Below are 18,252 nucleotides of genomic sequence, written 5' to 3'. Positions count from 1 at the left end.
CCAACACACTAACAATGGAAGTGGAAAGAAATGACATAATTACATCTTTAATTTCCACTGGATTTGCTCCAAGAATCGGTAGTGAAAATACAATGCTGCAAAAACTAAAAACAATGAAAAAAATTACAAATCTAATCACATTCATGCACCTTGCAACTGGGTAGGGGAAAAAATATTGGAAAAAATGGGGAACAAAGAACCATCAAAAGATTGCCTGTAAGAAAATAATGATCAAAGAGCTCTTGTAGTGTTCAAATCACCAGTCTCCTCAGGTGGGGGTTTTATGTACTTTCCAAGGGTTTTTTGGCGTTTTCGCATTATTATTCTTTGAATCTTATCTCTACTCCGTTGTTTCCTTCTTTCCTTCTGCTGCTGGTGCATGTTTCGCTCCCTATCATACACACCCTGCCAAAAGACTTCACCAGTTGAGGGCCACAGCCATCTCCGATCAGGGGGTTCAGAATCTGATTCCTCTGCCAAATCCTCATCCATGCTCTTCAAAGTGGCATACGAGAACCATCTGATCCACATATGACCTCTCCGGTTCATCAGCTTGTGCTGCTCCTGCATTTCTCCAGTCTCAGGGTTCACATATACCATCCGTCGTGCACTGTGGTATGCCCATATGTTCACAAGAAGCTCCAGCACACGAGAATAGCAGTGGCGGTCCTGCAACATGCAGTAACGGCATAATCAGTTGAAGTTCCTTGACCCTTTGCTCAAATAAGAAGCAAGAAATAACCTCGTGTACAGTTTTGCATACACGAAGCTAATTATCTGCAATTCTAATCAGCTCAACTTGAATGGTGATATCGGGATGCCGTATTTACATATAGGAGGATTTTCTACATAACGCCAACTCGATCACTTTGGTCCCAATTTCTTAGGTGTGTTTCCCACATCATAGATTTTGGATTTTTTAAGATTTTTCAGAAGTGGAGTCAACGTTTTGTTACTCGTCAAAATGGGATAGCTACATAGTCACAGGACAAAAGATCCAGCCTTTTGAAACAATTATAGATAACCAAATAATCTTAAAGAACAAGAAATGGAACCTTTTTTGCATTAAAAATAGCATTAACAGCAGGTGAAAGATAGAGGGAAAGTTGGACAAGTCAGCAATGTTTTCACTTCCTGTCTGGAGCAATGAAGATGCTCCAAGTATTAACGAAAGGAACAGTAACTCAATAAAAAGATTCATTAGCTCGCTTAAGTCGTGTCAAACATCTCAAGATTGCTTGTAAAGAAATTTAGTGTCTTTGCCATTAGAGAATTTTTCAAATGATTTTTAACAGATAAAGCTCTGATATGCATGCATGCACAATCACATGTGTATGTATACAGAAATACATAAATACACACATTTACATAAAAAAATTATCAAGCTATTATGAAAAAACATTACCTTAGATACACTCAAATAACAATGCCCACTTTGATGGTGCTCGTCATACATCTGGGCATCCAATGCGTCTACAAACATTCTGAAAAATACCAGCAAGAATTTAAGCAAAGCAGCAATAACTAGCAAATTGAAAATAAATATCCTTACTTTGCACATCACATATCATGGCCTGACTAATTTACACAATCAGCTATTGTTTCAAGCCCTAAAAGACAATAGAATATTTGTTACTGGAAATAGACCGGCTGCAAGTGAAAGAAAATGATGCCACCACCAATGCATCTCTTTAGGGAGTAACATAAAAGATATTCCATGTTCCACAAAGCAGCAGTTTGACAAAATGAATATAGTAAAAGGGTCTAACGTCCAGAACTGATTAGGCGGTTTCCAGTTTTACAGGGGACAATGATTTTTTGAATATAAAGAGCTCTCTCTCATAACTGCCATAAAACATTTTTTCAGGCACAGAAGCAGTTCAAACTCACAAGCACTAGAATCAATATTCAAATTTCAAAATACATGATGATTCTTATGTGCCAATAGTTGCATATACATAGATATCTCTAGACTGCATTAGCAAAATTATGGACCATCGTACAAATAGTTAACCAATCCTCTCAAAAAGCACCCGAAGGGCTTCAAAATGCTGTTGTGCCCAAAAGACAATGGTCTGTCAGTTGTTTCACATCCATATCAGAAGACAAATGACTCTACTTTCATCAATTATTAAGGATAGTGATAATTTATCCCATGGATTGCTGAACCATGCCAAACTGGCAAGTTTGAGGCATACCAAACTGGACAGGTAAGTTCTTGACACGGTTTAGCATATAAAATTGAAACCGGGAGAGGTCTTCGTCACTTCATTCGTTGCTTCATTCATCGAGTGTTTTTGTCTCACCCTCCGGTATGCTCGAGCATCATAGTTGTCTTGCCCTTGCTGCCTAACAGGTAAATCTCTCCTCCCCTCCCCCCCACTCCGTTGAGACCGCCTTACCCCGCCGCTCAGTCGGCGGCCGATCCAAATGCTGGAACTCCCAGATCCTCTATTCACCCCTCTTACTTCTTCTCTCCCTCTTCCTCTCTCTCCCCACCCTTCTCACCGACCCCACTTTGGCTCAGCCAGAAACAGTGGTGCCGTGGCGGTTCAGCCTCCGGCTCTCTCTCTCTCTCTCTCTCTCTCTCTCTCTCTCTCTCTCTCTCTCTCCAGTTCTCCCTGTTTCAAACATTCTGGAACGACATAGTACGGACCCGTACTATGCCAAATAGGTCAGTGAACAGTACACTCTCTGGCACCGACTGGATGAACCTTGCTTTGTCCATTTTTCTATCAAGTTTAATAGATTACAAGGCTGGCTATGGGCATAAAATGGGAAAATAAACAAATCATTGATTTAAATACCGCTAGAGCGGGACGATACAAACAAATATTGCCCTATTCTAGCAAATTTCCGTCACTGCTACACAGTACAATATTGCATAGTGTCTCGATATGGGATGCAATCCAGGACCATGTGTTAGTACCTGGTATGATACCATTTGGACAAAAAACCAATATGATATCTAGTACTGGTATTTGAAATCTTGACAAAAATAACTATCTTCATTAGATAAAAATGGAGTATTCAAGTTGATGTAATCAAATCTCTAAATTTTATTAGAGCTACCGATGGTCAATGAGCAGCTAAACTTTAATTAGTTTTCCTTTTCACTTCAAAAAAAAAAGGTGAAAAGGCAAGTTACCAACTAAAAGAAGAGATTTATTCGAAAACAAGGAAGCATGGGATAGAAGTACTATCAATATATAAATGGATTAATAGAAATAGGAGTATATTAGTGAATATATTATGGAGGACGCAATTCAATGTGTGCAATCCTTGTCCAAACTAGCATAAAAATACTCAAACACCAAATTGCGTACCTTGAGAACATGATGAACTCAAGAAAAGACCTTGTTGGTAAGGCCCAGCTGTACATAACAGACCAAGAATGTCCATCATTAGGCATTTGTGGCAAAGAGTTCAAATCATGACGTACACCATACATCCTCCGAAAAGCCTCAGAAACAGCAAATCTATAAATCAAAAGAGTGGAGAAAAATCACTTGATTAGTCTTTGAGAATGTCTTATTGATGTGGATTTAATAAATTTCAAAGATATGCATAGAGAGATGAGCATTTATTTTACAACTAATCATCATGATGGAAAAACCTGATGCTACTGAGTGCAATTGCATCCTTAAAGTTTTAAATGATATTGGCAACCAGGCTGCAACAAAGCCAAGCTAATCCCAAGCACAGATCAGAAAGACAGAGGGTTGACTTAAGGTTGATAGCCAATCACTAGATAGAAATTCAAACTACTGTGAAATTCAAACTACAGCAGGGAAGGATTCATAAGCCAACCATGAATAGTTGGGATAAAGCCTGACAATTGTGCTAATGCTTATGATATTCAGATTGCATGAATGATTTTAACAAGTGACAAGAGAACATGTCAATTACTAGTTGCAATGGGTATCCTAAAATGAAATACTGACACGTGCTGAGGTTTTTGACTTTTGGGCAACAATTTGAGGCGTGTCATGGTATTAAGCACTTGATGTACTGTTCTTGCGGATCGATTTTTCAGAATCCATCAACAACTGACATATGCCAATTCATCCATCCCATTTTATCAAGCGTTGATGCAGATGCCTTGCACGGTGAGATTGGCAGGTGACAAGTCATCTCCATATTTTTGTATAAATTACTTTGAAGCAGATGTCTATAAGGTGATATTGCCAGGAATGTTTTAAACTGAATGCTTTCCTTTGACTTTGCTATTCTGAAATGACATCTAGGTTTTTCTATTTCACTAGGACTTGAGAAAAAACTTCTATTCATTACATCACCTATTCAAAGGATCGATGCTGACCTAAGGATGCTTGTGATAATGCCTCCAGTTTTATGCCTGAACTTGCTCAAGTGAATGGAATGCATTTTAGATGTAGATAAATCACCTGATATCGAACTCCTCTCACATCTCCACTACTCAGAGTAGCATCACCAAAAAAAAAATGTACACTATCATAGAGACTAAACTGTTTTTATGCAACAGTGGAAAGAAATGGATAAGAAATGGTATACAGTAATCACGAGCATTTTGGTGATAAGTATATAAGAAATAACAACAGTATCTGACCTGCAGTTTCCTGCATTTATGGCATCACAAAATGTCCAAAAATCTAGTTGCAGAGAATTTCTTGGATCTTTGTCCATTCGAACCCAAAAGTAAAGGGTATCTCCATGCCTATTGGCTTCAATGGCCTCCAGAAGTGCAGTTTCAGCTTTCTTAGATAAGCAAGCCTGTGATTGGAAAAACCAGGTAGAAAATAAAAATCATGCAGTTGCATGGCAAAACAACTAGTGATTATACAAGTTCAACGTTTTCTTCAGTCATGATTCCCTGACCACCATAGCATTATCTAACCAAAATAAGTTGCTTGATTAAGATTTTAAGTATTTGACCAGCAGTTTGAGGCTTGGAATATTTCCACGAAATGAATTTCACATAAACAAAACCCTGGATCTAAATATAGGTCGACGAGGCAAGGAATGACATAATACTTACCATGATAGTGCCTTACCAACATGGGACACTGGCATGGCACCTACAACATGCCAGAATTTGGCATGCTCTTGTGTCAATGCATGCCAAGCACTTGCATGGACAGCATGTACACCACTGGTATGTGATTCTTGTAGTATCCACATGAACAGGTGATGACTAGCAATCTAAACACAGATTTTATTTGAGAGACACAGAAAATATATACACATAAAGAAATAAGTTCAGATAAGGTCTCAAATTGTGGGTCAAGCTAAATGGTATATGGTTTGAATCATTGGCATGTGTAGTGCTTCAGTATTGCTATGAGCCAGGGACTTCTTTATAAGTTGGTTAACTTTAAAGAATATCAATGAGGGGTCACTCATTCCTATGTAAATTTAATTTCCTTCTATCAGAAAATTTATAATTGAGCAAGCAGCGATAGAAGGGAGCAAAATGAGAGATCCAAAGTGTAATACCAAAAGGAAGACAAGGTGCAGATAAAACTGAATAGCAGGCAAAGACAAACTACCCAATGTAAATGATTTTCACGCCAGCTAAAGCGTACTAGCATGTGCCAAATCTTATATTTCCTTAAGCAATATGAACCCATATGAAAGCTATTTATGAAGACGTCTCATTCACTGTGGCTACAGAGATAAATGGATGATATTGTGGCAATATAAATTGTGATTAATCCCTAATAGCAAAGCTTTATCACATTTGTAAAGGATTAGCTTCAAAACATGACTATATGTTTTACAGCGAGCTCTCAAGTCCCAACATGATGTCAGCCCTCTGAATTGGTTCAGAAATATATTGTTGTGACAGATTTTAATAGTAGAGGGGATTATGAAACTAAAAGGCTAGTTGGACAGTAAAGGATCTAACCTACAGCATGCAATTTAAACTCATGAACGAAGGGGCAAATCTCCGAGGTTCCCACGGACCAAGAAGAAGTTTGCATAGAGAACAAAGAAGACACATTTGGTTATGTAAACATGAAGTTATATCCAACGCACAAATTAAAAGCCAAGATCCATTACAAAATCCCCAACCACAGGCACGAAAGAATGAAAATAAGAAATATTAATACAGATAATGCAAATAATGAACTCATTGGTAAAGTTCATTAAATGTAAATAAAGATTTGAGAATTTTAAAGAGTAATTGAGAAGCCATGGCTTTTGTGCCAACTGTATGGATATCTTATGTGGAAATTCTAAGTCAGTTTAAGGGGTTTAAGAATGCTTGACATGCTACACAATGAGAGCATGGCTAGTGCATCAAATTTTACATGGAAAAACCAAAGGCAAGTAACCAGGGTAGCACATTCCGACGTTAAAACTGAGGGTACTCGCATTGTCAAAAATATCAATTATCTGCCTCATGTAAGAGTTGGTGTCTCTTTCATATATGACAAAGCTAAAGTAATTGAAGAAGCATGGAGCTCTACAGCCAGTGAAACTTGAGTGACACAAGTGCAATACTATAAACGCCCCCAATATCCTCAGCTTCCGGCCTGCAGCAATTTGGCCTAGGGTCATTTCCCCAAAGTCCAGCTGCAGCTTTGTGGCTACTTGTTAAAGCTGAACATATGCAGACCAAAGAGTTAAAATAACAAGACAAGGAAATGTTCTGGTTACATACAACTAAGAACACCGAGAGGACCACAATTGCACTAAAAGGATCCTCAATCCAAAAGAAAACTTTATCATAGATATCAAGTGGCTATGCTGAATTATGCTCTAGATAGCATATTTCTTCAATTAAACTGAACGCTTTTCTGCTTCTCTACTTTGCCTCTGGCTAAGAACTAAAGCTAATCCAGTCTGAACACATAATAGCCTTCTTCAATTTCTAGTCTCTCCCCCAGCACGACCAAGCCAAACTTTGTTGTTGTTGTTATTATTATTATTATTATTACATTCTGTTACACAAACAAAGAGTGACAAAAAAGTACACTGGAGAACCATACACTACAATTTAAACACTACTACAGAACTTTAAGTACACATACACAAATATATTCATTAAGGCATACCTTCCTTGCAGATGCTTTCCAAGACTGGAACCCAATCCAAGCATTCTTATGTACACGATCAATCCGGTTAGCCAAAGCAAAAAAGGCTCCATATTCACCAAGAATATCTCGGTAGTATGCATTGCTAAGAAGTGGAAGACGGGAAGAAGCATCTATATCATCAGCTCCAGGTCTTTGGCCTTTGGAGGACTATAGTTAACAATTTTTCATGGTTAGATGGAGGAATGCCAGCTTTTTTCATTAAAAAGATATAAGGTCAATAAATTATTGAAAAATACATAGTATAAACAAAATTGCTATCTATATTCCTGCGGATGCCATTATATGCGAACAGGGCTTTTAACAAATGTGTTAAAGAATAACTACATAAGTTAATGAAATGATCAAGGTGCTCATTACGTGGTAAAAAGATTTTGTATGACCTACCTTCCTACAAGTTTCACACTATTTGGACTTTCTGCATATTTAATATTTACTTTTTCTTATAATTTAAATATTTTCAGAAAGCTGATGTGCAAATAATTTATGAAGTATTATAGAAAAAATACATTGTACATTACAGATGTATGCTTCATTGTTCCTTACCATTCAAATTATTTCAGAAGGCTGATATGCAAGTAATTTGTTTAGTACTAAAGAAATTTTTTTTCTACATTAAAGACGTATCACATCCTAGACTGGGTTGAAACCAAAATGTAATCATTAGGGATACACAACACATGGCATTATAATTGTTGTTTGCTCTTTCAAGGATCATTTCCATCTTGCTTCCTAAGCAAAATTTCTACTATATCCTTGGAAAAATTTTTGATGCCAAAGTCAATTATCTAATATGAGATACTTACAAGGCTAATTCCACGATAAAGCGAGGTTTGATGCAGAAAAGGCCAAGTTCCTTCCCCAAAATAAGGTTCATATATACACAGGGGCTGCCCTGTCCGTTCAAGCTCCCTATCATCCCTCTCCTGCAATGCATTCCTTGCCCTGTCAGCCCTTTTGACATTCCGGTAAACTTCCTCCCATGTTCCATGAGGCTGATCGCTCCTGTCCTTCAACTGCATTGAGTTTCAACAGAATATCCTCTGAGGAACAAGTGGTTAAAAAGTCAATATAAACTCACATAGCAAAATAGTGAAGACGCATTGACTCGCATTGGTCACCTCTTGTTCTTCTAATCTCATTCTGGCATTAAACATCTCGATTCTTTTTTCTTCCTCCCAAGCTATTGAGGAGAATGGTTCATCAAACTTCAATGCAGTATCAGCTGAGCTTTCCATTTGACTATGACTCCACTGCTCTTCAAGCTTGTCTAATATTTTTTCACTTCGGAAACTTCTACTTAGATTGTTTGTGTCTGCAATGTTCTTGAACAGATGCCATTGCCATTCCTCCTTCAGTATCAAAGGGATCTCCTTGGCATCCTTGGGAGACGAAATTTCTGATGGAAATTTAAGAATATTTTCTAGTAACAATGCATAGCCCTGGATACTTTCAGTAGCCATTAGGTTTCTGGCATGCACTTTGCCAATTGATGCAATTTTCTGGGCAAGTAGAGACAATTTTCCATTTGAGACGACTTGAAGTACAATCTGGGTGAGCATGCCAACATTCTTCTTTGGAAAAAGATATCCATGTACCCTATCATCAACCTAAATCATTAAGTAGTGAGTCAGTTGTTACTCCATAAGATGTAATAACCAGGTGAGCAAACATAGTATTCAGAAAAAAATCAATACGCGATAACGTACATATTTTCTTATCATGCCCAGATCAGGAGCAATGATTAGCTTTCCAAGATTCATAGCTTGCAGTAGCACTCTGGGAAAGCACGGCTCCTCAAGAAATGAACCATATATTACAAGATCTGCTATTCCAAGAAAACTGAACATGTCTTCATCATCAAAAACAACATGCTCCACAACACCCCTTGGATAGCCAACTTTTAAAGCAATGGTCTATGTTAACGCATACAATGTCAGAATTTTAGTAAAAAAATAGACATAGACAGATCATCTTCTTAGAAAAAATTAAGGCAACTGCGTCATTTTTTGAAATAGAATCCATCTTAGATAAGAAAACGGAAACAAGAAGAACTTGATTATATTAAGGAAGAAAATAAAAACACCTCTAGAGCCATCTGGTATGCACTAGTTAAATTCCCACTCAAAATGTGAATTTTCAGCATAGAATGAGAAGTCTTTTCAGGTAGAAACTCTTTGAGTAGTGGTGCTAATGCTTGCAAGATGAGTGCCTGCTCTAGCCACATACCACTGTATGTAAATTCACTGCCGACAATAGCAATAAGAAAATCCTCTGATCCATAACCCATATTAACTCTTATATCATGGTCACTGTGAATAGCCAAAAAATTTTCTGCTCCCAATGCTTCAGCAGGAGAACCCGGAATAATAAAGTAGTTCCCAAAATCAAATTCCAAATACATCATCTGGAAGCATGAATAATATCATAAACATTAGAACATATATCAACCTCAGTCTTAGTCCAAATTCCTGACTCCATAAAAATGAGTCAAATTAAGACTAACATACAGCTTTGGCATGTGGAGAATTATATTACCGGCAATAAATGGGTTGGAAACACTAGAACTGTAGCTCTGCTAAAAACTTGTTTCCAGTCATTTATAAGCTGAACCTGGCCATTTGTTGCATATTGACTAAGACGAAGAGCTAGGGACCTCTCCTGTATGGTCCATATGACAGGTATAGATTTGAAAGGCTCCTGAAGAAGACTGTAAACCAGTATAAAAATTCTACTTTGAGATCATATCAGCAGCAGTGCGATGATTTTGTTATAAGTAGAATACAAGTCACCCAAATTATCTAATCCAATGGCATGTTGCCTTGCTACTTTAGACCATCCAGAGCATATAGTAGGTAGGATATAATTAGACATAATTATACATATTCAGTACATGCATAAATGTGCATGTCTATATATTTTATGCAAAAATCATATGCTAACTGGTAATAACTGGATCAAGCAGTTGATTTAAAAACATACAAGTCCATCTTTCTTGAATCTCTGTCTATGCCAACACTTGAAATTTTACTTAAGCAAACCAAGAAGTTGAATCGATGAAGAGAATTTGTAAATTGATTTATATTACTTGACGAGCACTTCTTCTCCCATTCCTGATAATTATACCAGTAAGTAACAAGACATACCCAAATATTTGGGAGTGAAATCATAGATCAAAATTTACAAACTATTCCAACCAAAAGGCATAACATACGTGCTACTTCAAATTTTTACATGTTATACCATTGAATTGGCTGCCAACTCCTTTTCATTCCTTCTCCAACGAATACAATTTATATGAATCCCTCCACTTTTTTCAAGCACTGTTGGCTTTTGTTACATATTTATTATGACATATTAGCCTATGTACCATGACACTGTAATGCATTTCCTATCCTTTGTTCTAAGAGCTGCAAGACCAGTATTGGGAACCGTATCAATACACTACCAATTCGATATAGTACAAATCGATACGGTAGGCACCCCATAAAAAGACAGATTCAGCACTTTTTCTCACTCCTAGTCATGATATCACCCGAAACCGTGTGGTATGTGTCAGTACTAGGCAGAACCACCACTCAGTTTGGATTGATTCGGCCTGTCCCAAATTGAACTAGCAAACCAACCTAGTTCCGCACCGGTTTGATTTAGGTCAATTTTGTAAAGCTTGCCTTATTCTGTTTTGTAATTACACCTAATAAATAAACCAATCTAAGGGATCATTCAGGCCATGATGACAATTTTTCAAGAATACTCCTGTTTAAGTTATTCTGTAGCTAAACCATCATTTTGCACTCTTCCTTCTTTAATTGGTTTCTGACCTCTAGAGTTCAGCAGCATTGGTAAGAATTTACCAAAGGAGAACAGAAGGCAAGGTTTAACATGGGGATCTTCATTTAGCTCCAAGACAAAATTCTAGGCCACAGGACGAGAGTGGAACATGATGCCAAATACAAAATTATCAACATTTTTTTATTTGAACCGACCATAAGTGTATCTTCACTTTTGTAAAGTCATAAAAAAAAAAAGTAATATTTCTCTTTGGCTAAGTTCAGAACTATCAAAGCAGGCCCCTAAAATTACGTTAACTTCACGAACGTACAATTTTTAAGGTAAATTCATGAATATAGAGATGGCTTTGTTAAGTCAACAAAAAATCATTCCATTTGAAAAATATTATGCCTAAGTTCTCTGGAATCAAATGGACAAGAAGGTTTGATAAATTTTACATTCAGTGGGTTGATGGATGCCTAAGTAGAACCAAGACAAGGTGCATAGACTGATGCTAGACATCAGTTCAAAAATCATTCATGTCTGAGATACATATTGTGTACTTTTGTTTTTATAGTTGCAAGCACACAAATGGAGAACGAAAATAATTGGATTGTCATCAAAATGCAACTAACTGTTAATGAACAGCAACAGTCCAATGATGAACAGAAAGACTATTTGCAATATAAGTCATCAAGAAATTAGTCACAAAATACTCACACACCCATACCTGCATGTGCATGCGTGCATATAGAAAAACACACATGCATGCAAACAGAAATGGAAAAGAATACAGAATGCAACTAATTGTTAGTAAACTATGACAGTCCAATGATGAAAAGAAAGGGACTATTTGCAATATAAGTCATTAAAAACTAGTCACAACATATTCGCACATGCAAGCATGCATATCATGCTGATGTAATCTTACTTGAATCCAACACCTACATACAGACACAACATGAAAGAGCAGAAAAGTATACAAGACACTAAAAAGTGAAATCTGAAGGATACTAGATATATTTACCATGAAAGTACAGGCTTTGCCTCGAGAGAACTCACAAGAATGCCGTTATAGCTGCACAAAGCATTTACAAGAAAATAGGAAAAGGATCAGGAAACAATTATTCGGTAATGTGAAATATAAACATGTTTAGGCAAAACGAAACATATTGCTTGCTACAATTATAACAGAAGCTACACTTAAACTCAAACATGATATGCCGTACCGGCCCGAACCGAGCGGTACGAGGCGTACCAATACTCGGTACGCCAAAAAAACTCCATACCATACCGTACTGATACTGTGCTAGTATGGCACCAGTACAAGGTCCGATACCGAGATGGCAAACCTTGAGCTCAACACTAACAATAAACAACAATTCATTTTGAGAAGTTCCCAATCAATTGAGTAGCTTACTCAAACCAATCAACAGCAATTTCTGGTTTTGTGTTGATAGGCAGAAAATAAACAGGAATTCCTATAGCTCTCCAACCAGCAAGAGCAGGGCCCTCTTCAAATGATAAAACCTGCATTATACATAAAATGAAGCGTACATGATGTGAAAACAATGACAATTAGTCAGAAATTTACATGCATGAGATAATTTTTTACTCAAAAAACTGATAACAACAATACAGAGAGAATCCTGATACAAAGATTAATACACATACATAAGAATTGGGTAAAAGTGCCCATTAGAAAAACCAGAGGTGGTCTCAAGGATATGACAAACAAACTCCATAAACATGGGTTGTGGGATTTACTATGTTCTGATGCTTTGGGTTGTATTTACAGTAGGGAAGGGTAATTGTGCCGCATCACCAAAAAGAAAAAAAAAACTCCACAAAAAAATACATGTCCAATAGTCCCCACCAAGAGCAAGAGATAACAACCCATTACATCCTTAATTTATCCAGTAAAATTCCTCTAACTAGACCACTGAGAAAAAAGCAGGAATTCCTGCAAATAACATTCAAAACAGCAACAATTTTAAACAGAAAACTAAAGAATAAAGCATGCCATCAGTGATAAGAGGCTTCTATTTGAATTTCAAATCAAATCCTGGCATTCATCTCTTCTTTATATGGATTCACCTAAAGAATGTATATAATAGGAGTTACAAAAACTTGAGGGCTTTGTTTTAGCTGTGGGGACTATTGTAAAATTCAGGTCTTCAAAAAAAAAATGATTTAGTTCTTTATTCACAAGCAACTTGAGCTTTGAACAAGTTCCCTGTTCAGTTACTAGGATAACTATGCTTCATTCCATAATAGTTCTGAGCTTGCAATGTTTGATGCTAGTGATTTTTAGCAATATGAATCAAACACTCTGTTTGATCTTGAATTTGTTCTCCAGTCTTGTTATTTTATTTTTGAAGATAATGTGGCTAGTCTTTTTTGCTTGGCTTGCTAGCAAGAATCAAGCAAGGGGTTGTCCAAGATTAGACAAAGGCTTCCAAGATTAGCAAGGATTCAACAATACCCAACAAACAGCCAAAAGATTCCTTAGCCACGAGAAGATCAGCCATGTCTCTTGTAGTGCCTAACCATTATAACAGAGTTGTAACAAAAATATGATATGTAGGAACACTCTGGCCTAATCCAGAAATGAACAGCAAAGGTGCTTTATATCTCCATTCCAATTATGTAAAAAAAAAAATCTTGGTTCCAATTCACATTTTTCCACCCAATTCTATTTCTCTAATCCTTTTATGGTATCAAAGCTAGAATCTGTACCTTATGCTTCCTTCCTTAGGTCCTCTTTAGTGACCATTCAAATTTTATCTTTGGTAATGGAAACTACACTGGTACAAGACCAATTCGATACAGTATGGCATGATTGGTAATGTATGGTACGCACCCATACCAAGACAAGCTTCCAGAACATTTTCTCATTCTTGGCCATGGTACCATGGGTATCGAGCAGGACAGGGTGGTTTTGCTTGGTTTGGACCAATACAAACTAGTTTGACTCATATACCAAACAAACCTTGATACCGTATGGTTTGTACAGGGCAGTAAGGGATGATACGATAGATTTTGATTCCAATTATTTCCACTTCAGTAACCTCACTCACGTTGCTGCAGTAAGCTTAACATAAAAAATTCTTGTTTTTCAGAGAAATCAAATGAACCAGATCAAGTACTTTCAAGATATGCTAAAGTTTGTGATGGATCATTCCCACCGTAAGAGGAGAAGATTCAAGATAAAAAAACAAGAGTATTCAACTTCAAACAAATACTAAAATGTAGCAGTGAACAAATTCATAGCTTTGTGGCCGTGAACAAATTCATAGCTTGTCAGCTGGTTGTACGCAACCATGATGGAACTGATGGTGGCCAAAATCATAAACCTTCAAACATCAAAGGTATCATTAGGCACTTTGAAGCATATACTAATGTCCCATTCCACAGCCCCCTCCCAATGTTTGAAGATCCTAATACAAACAACATTGACGACATTGATCAAATCAAGCTTGTAGAGGATCAACTTTTAGCAATCCAGAGCTCATAATATTACAATGATCTAGTGAGGCAGTCTATATACCAAATAAATACAGATCAATTGGTTCTCAAAGACTCCTGAAATTTTCTCATTGAATTGAAATCTTGTGTAATCAAGAGGTCCAATGCATGCACCCTAAGATCAATATGCCAAGCCAGTCAGCTTTTGTTTTGACACAAGGTCAAGGCCTGGTTTGGACTAAAGAAAGTACAGATCTAATAATAGAGGCGCCACACATTCTACTGATGGCAGCATACTCATCCACCATGCTTTGGTTGAGGAAATAATTCAAGGTTCTTCCAATCGACATCCAGATACTTCAGCAAAACCAGAGTCAGATAAGCAGCATTATATTTGGAAGCATGCTAATCTGTCGGAGCGGGGAAATCAGTCACTACATTATGAACCACTTTCAGCCGTAAAACTTATTTTCACCAAATTACAAAAAGAAAAGAAATAAAAAAAATCAAGTTAACACAATCATCCTGTTAAAACGTGTCAAAAATTAAAAAGACACAAATAGAACATAAACTGCATCCAGTTTCATTGTTCTGAAAAGTATCAATTCCACATCAAAACCCAATTTTGAAACACGGTATAGTTTCCTTAGGCGCCACCCGATAAACCTGCAGCAAGTATTTTCCTATACATACCTCGATATCATACCCAATCTCCTTCAAAGCGGCTGCAATGCTAAGCATCTGCAACTGCATGGCATCCGGCGACAGATCGGCAACCACCTGCAAGCGAAATTCCCACATACGTCACGTCAAACAACACAAAACTCTCACAAACAAAGAACCATTCCAAAAGCCCGGACCCACCAATGCCAGCCGCGGCTTTAGAAGCCCGACCCGCTTCACGGGTCTCCCCAGCGCCATCAACGATAAATTTTCCTCCCTCCTCTCCCGCTCGAACCTCTCCAGCAGCTTCGACGGCGCGAACGTGATCCCCTCCCCGAAATCCGAACCCCCAATCCCCTCCAAGTTTCCCGGATCCCTCTCCCCCCTATGCAAACCCAAACCCCCCGATGTCTCCATCACAGGACCCGGCAAGAAGGCCTGAAAGAATATGACAACGAAGAAGAACGCGGCCATGGTGCAAATCCATTGGAGGTAGTCAACCTTCTCGAAGAGGAGGAACCGAGCTAGCCTGGATCTCGGCCGGCGAAAAAATGACCGCCCGCCGGCCGACGGCGCCGACCGGAGCAGCGGCGCCCTCTTCAACGCAATCCCCATCTCCAGCGACCCCATCTACGCGGCCGCCACCGCCACCACTACCACCATGGATTCCGATCAAACTAGGGTTCGATTTCTCGATTCCTTCTTGCTTCTTGGCGAGGGTTTCAGGGATCGGCCACCACGGCCGCCATCAAAGAAGGGCGAGAGCGCTGTGAGTGGAGTAAAGAAGAAAGAAGACTCCAGCGACCGACCTAGCGAGCGAGCGAGCGATAGGGCGGGATATGGGCGGGATATGGGCGTCGGGAACACCGGAGACTAGCGATATGACAGCTACCACGAGTAAAAGACGGGAGAGGAGAGAGAAAATGTTAGACAGAGAGACGATAAAATAGGGATATGGCAGGCGCGCTGGAGCCTGTATATGAGCGAATTCCGGGAATGCCCCTGGGGGGAGCATTTTGGTCATTTGGTGCCTTGGTGGGGATGGGCACAGGGAGGTGACTGCGTGGGAACCGCGTGGGAGATGAGCAGTGGGTTTTTTAACGGCATTGACGTGACTGCCTCCGTCTACGTGTTGCCCAAAATGCCCTTGCGGGGCCCCGGGGATCTTGTTATTTCGTCAAGGTGTATTGGAAAGTTACAGATGTGCCGGCAGTATTATACGGAAGTGTATGCAATCAGAGCCGTCGAAGCAGTCGGCCGGTTCCCGGTAAATCCTTGCAGTACTTAGCGGAAGAGCGGAACTGTAAAATTGACGTCATATCAACGTATTAAGATTTTAGACGTGCTTTTAATACGTTGATGTGAAGAAAAGCATTAATCAAGTTGTGCTTTTAATACGTTGATACGAAGAAAAGCATTGAGATCACATTCAAAAATATTGAGCGGTTCAATAGGGGTGGCAATTGAATCGGATTAGATATAAACAGATTAGATTAGATGCAGATCGGATCAGAAAATCATAAATCTGAACCCGAACTGTTTATTAAACAGGTTAGAAAATTATAATCTGAACCGACCTATTTATTAAACAGATAATCCGACCCGATCCGTTTAATAAAAAAAAATTTGGAGCTTTCATCTCGTTCTCCACCGCCTATGCAAAATTTCGAATCCCTCTCTATAGCCGGGCAGCCGGCCCTACTCTCTTCCTCGGTTCCTCCCATGATCTCATCCTTCCGCAAACCCCCACTCGGGCCACTCCCCATGGAAGAAGACGACGATCTCTGGCAGCGGTACCTCGAGATCGACGATAACTCTCCAGCGGAGGGCCCGACTCCCAGCATCTCTCCTCCTCCCCCTCCTCCTAAGGGCTGGGCTCTGAGGGGTTCAATGGATCCGACGACCTAAAACGAAGGAGGAGAATGAAAACCTAACGAAGGTGAAGAAAGCATATATTGAGGAGCTGCAGAACTCGTACCTTCTCATCGCCGCCACCGTCGACATCGAAACCCTAACCTTAAGCCACTAGGGTGGGCTCGGGGTCTTTGAGGACTAAAGAAAGAGAACGGAGAGAGGGGAGGGCCCGAAATCCTAACCCTAGCCCCCGCTGCCACCCCCGTGCTTTCGGATTCCCCCCCCCCCCCCAACCAGAGGTCGTCAAACTCCCGATACCCGTCGCCTTTGGCGTCCTCCCCGCCGCTCGATTTCAAGTCGGGGGTCGTCAAGGCCGAGGATGGTGAGGGAATGGATCTTGGAGGGGGCTTTCCAGGGATCCTTAGATGGCAGGGGGTGGCGGGGGTGATCGCCGACTAAGGAGGAGGAGATCTTCCACTGCTTGCGGCGGAGGTGGGGTTCGGAAGGGGTGGAGATCTTCCACCATGGAGATAGAGCTTCGAGTAGAGTCGTAGAGAGGAAGGAACTGGAGAAACGAAAACAAAAAGGAACTGCGGTCCAAGATACGAAAACAAAAATTATAAACTATTTTAAAATAACTCCCAGACTCCCATCAAATAAAAAAAACTATGGATATTAAATTATAAACGGATTAAACGGTTAAACAAGTCAGATATCTAAAATCCGTATCCGACCCAATTAATAAACAGGTTAAATGGGTTAACCTGTTTATAATTCGAACCTGTTTATGACGGACCGAATACGGATCGGGTTGGCAAGTCAGATCATATTTTACTATCCCTAATTCAGAAAGATAGGGATAAAAAAATTTATTTATTTATTTATTTAATAAAAATAGTAATTTATATAGTTCTAATGTGGGTACATTTTGCTAAAAAAATAAAAAGATAGAAATGAGAAAATTTATTGATTCTCTCTAGCCTATAGATGAATCAACTACAAAGAAACAAACACGCCGTGCCATAATGATTGCAGGGTCATCCTTGGAAATAGAATACAACGCGCCATTCCTTCCATAAATACTTCACGCGTACGCACCCGTACGCTTTCTCTTTTGAATAAATGGCCAAACAAAAGGGTAGAAAGCCAACTAAGGTCGCACGCCGCCGGTCGCCTTTGGCCGGTGGTGGTGCCCTCTTGGCTCCGGCCCCCCCGATAGCCAGGACCGGGTTGCCATGGTTGGCGACCCAGTTCCCGAACGGGTTGAATCGGGGGACCCGAGGCCCAGCCGGCGGGTCGACCCGGTTGGCTCGGTCGACCAGGCCCTCCAACGGGCCGACGTTGAGCCCAGCAAGGTGATCGTAGCCCGGGCCCAAAACCAGAAAAAGCCTAGGCCCCCTGCGGGCCTTGGCCCACA

The 18,252-nt window shown here is 39.5% G+C and overlaps 1 protein-coding gene across 1 annotated transcript; it reads right to left on the bottom strand.

Moving 5' to 3' along the window:
- Positions 1 to 21: 21 nt before the first annotated feature.
- Positions 22 to 15,924, bottom strand: LOC103716003 (uncharacterized). Its single transcript, XM_008803829.6, has 14 exons — positions 15,183 to 15,924; positions 15,012 to 15,098; positions 12,271 to 12,380; positions 11,878 to 11,928; positions 9,618 to 9,789; positions 9,166 to 9,486; positions 8,789 to 8,995; positions 8,201 to 8,689; positions 7,886 to 8,095; positions 7,041 to 7,229; positions 4,589 to 4,752; positions 3,327 to 3,479; positions 1,406 to 1,484; positions 22 to 669 (listed from the first exon to the last, which is right to left on the bottom strand). The coding sequence occupies exons 1-14, from the start codon at positions 15,609 to 15,611 to the stop codon at positions 232 to 234; spliced, it is 3,099 nt and encodes a 1,032-aa protein (XP_008802051.3). The 5' UTR covers positions 15,612 to 15,924; the 3' UTR covers positions 22 to 231.
- Between the last annotated feature and the right edge of the window lie 2,328 nt (positions 15,925 to 18,252).

The sequence above is a fragment of the Phoenix dactylifera genome, chromosome 1 (genome assembly GCF_051530095.1).
Source record: "Phoenix dactylifera cultivar Ajwa chromosome 1, Ajwa_hap1_PhDact_Kaust_v1.1, whole genome shotgun sequence".
In the NCBI taxonomy this organism is placed as follows: domain Eukaryota; kingdom Viridiplantae; phylum Streptophyta; class Magnoliopsida; order Arecales; family Arecaceae; genus Phoenix; species Phoenix dactylifera.
This window is presented reverse-complemented; position numbering and strand designations above follow the sequence as displayed.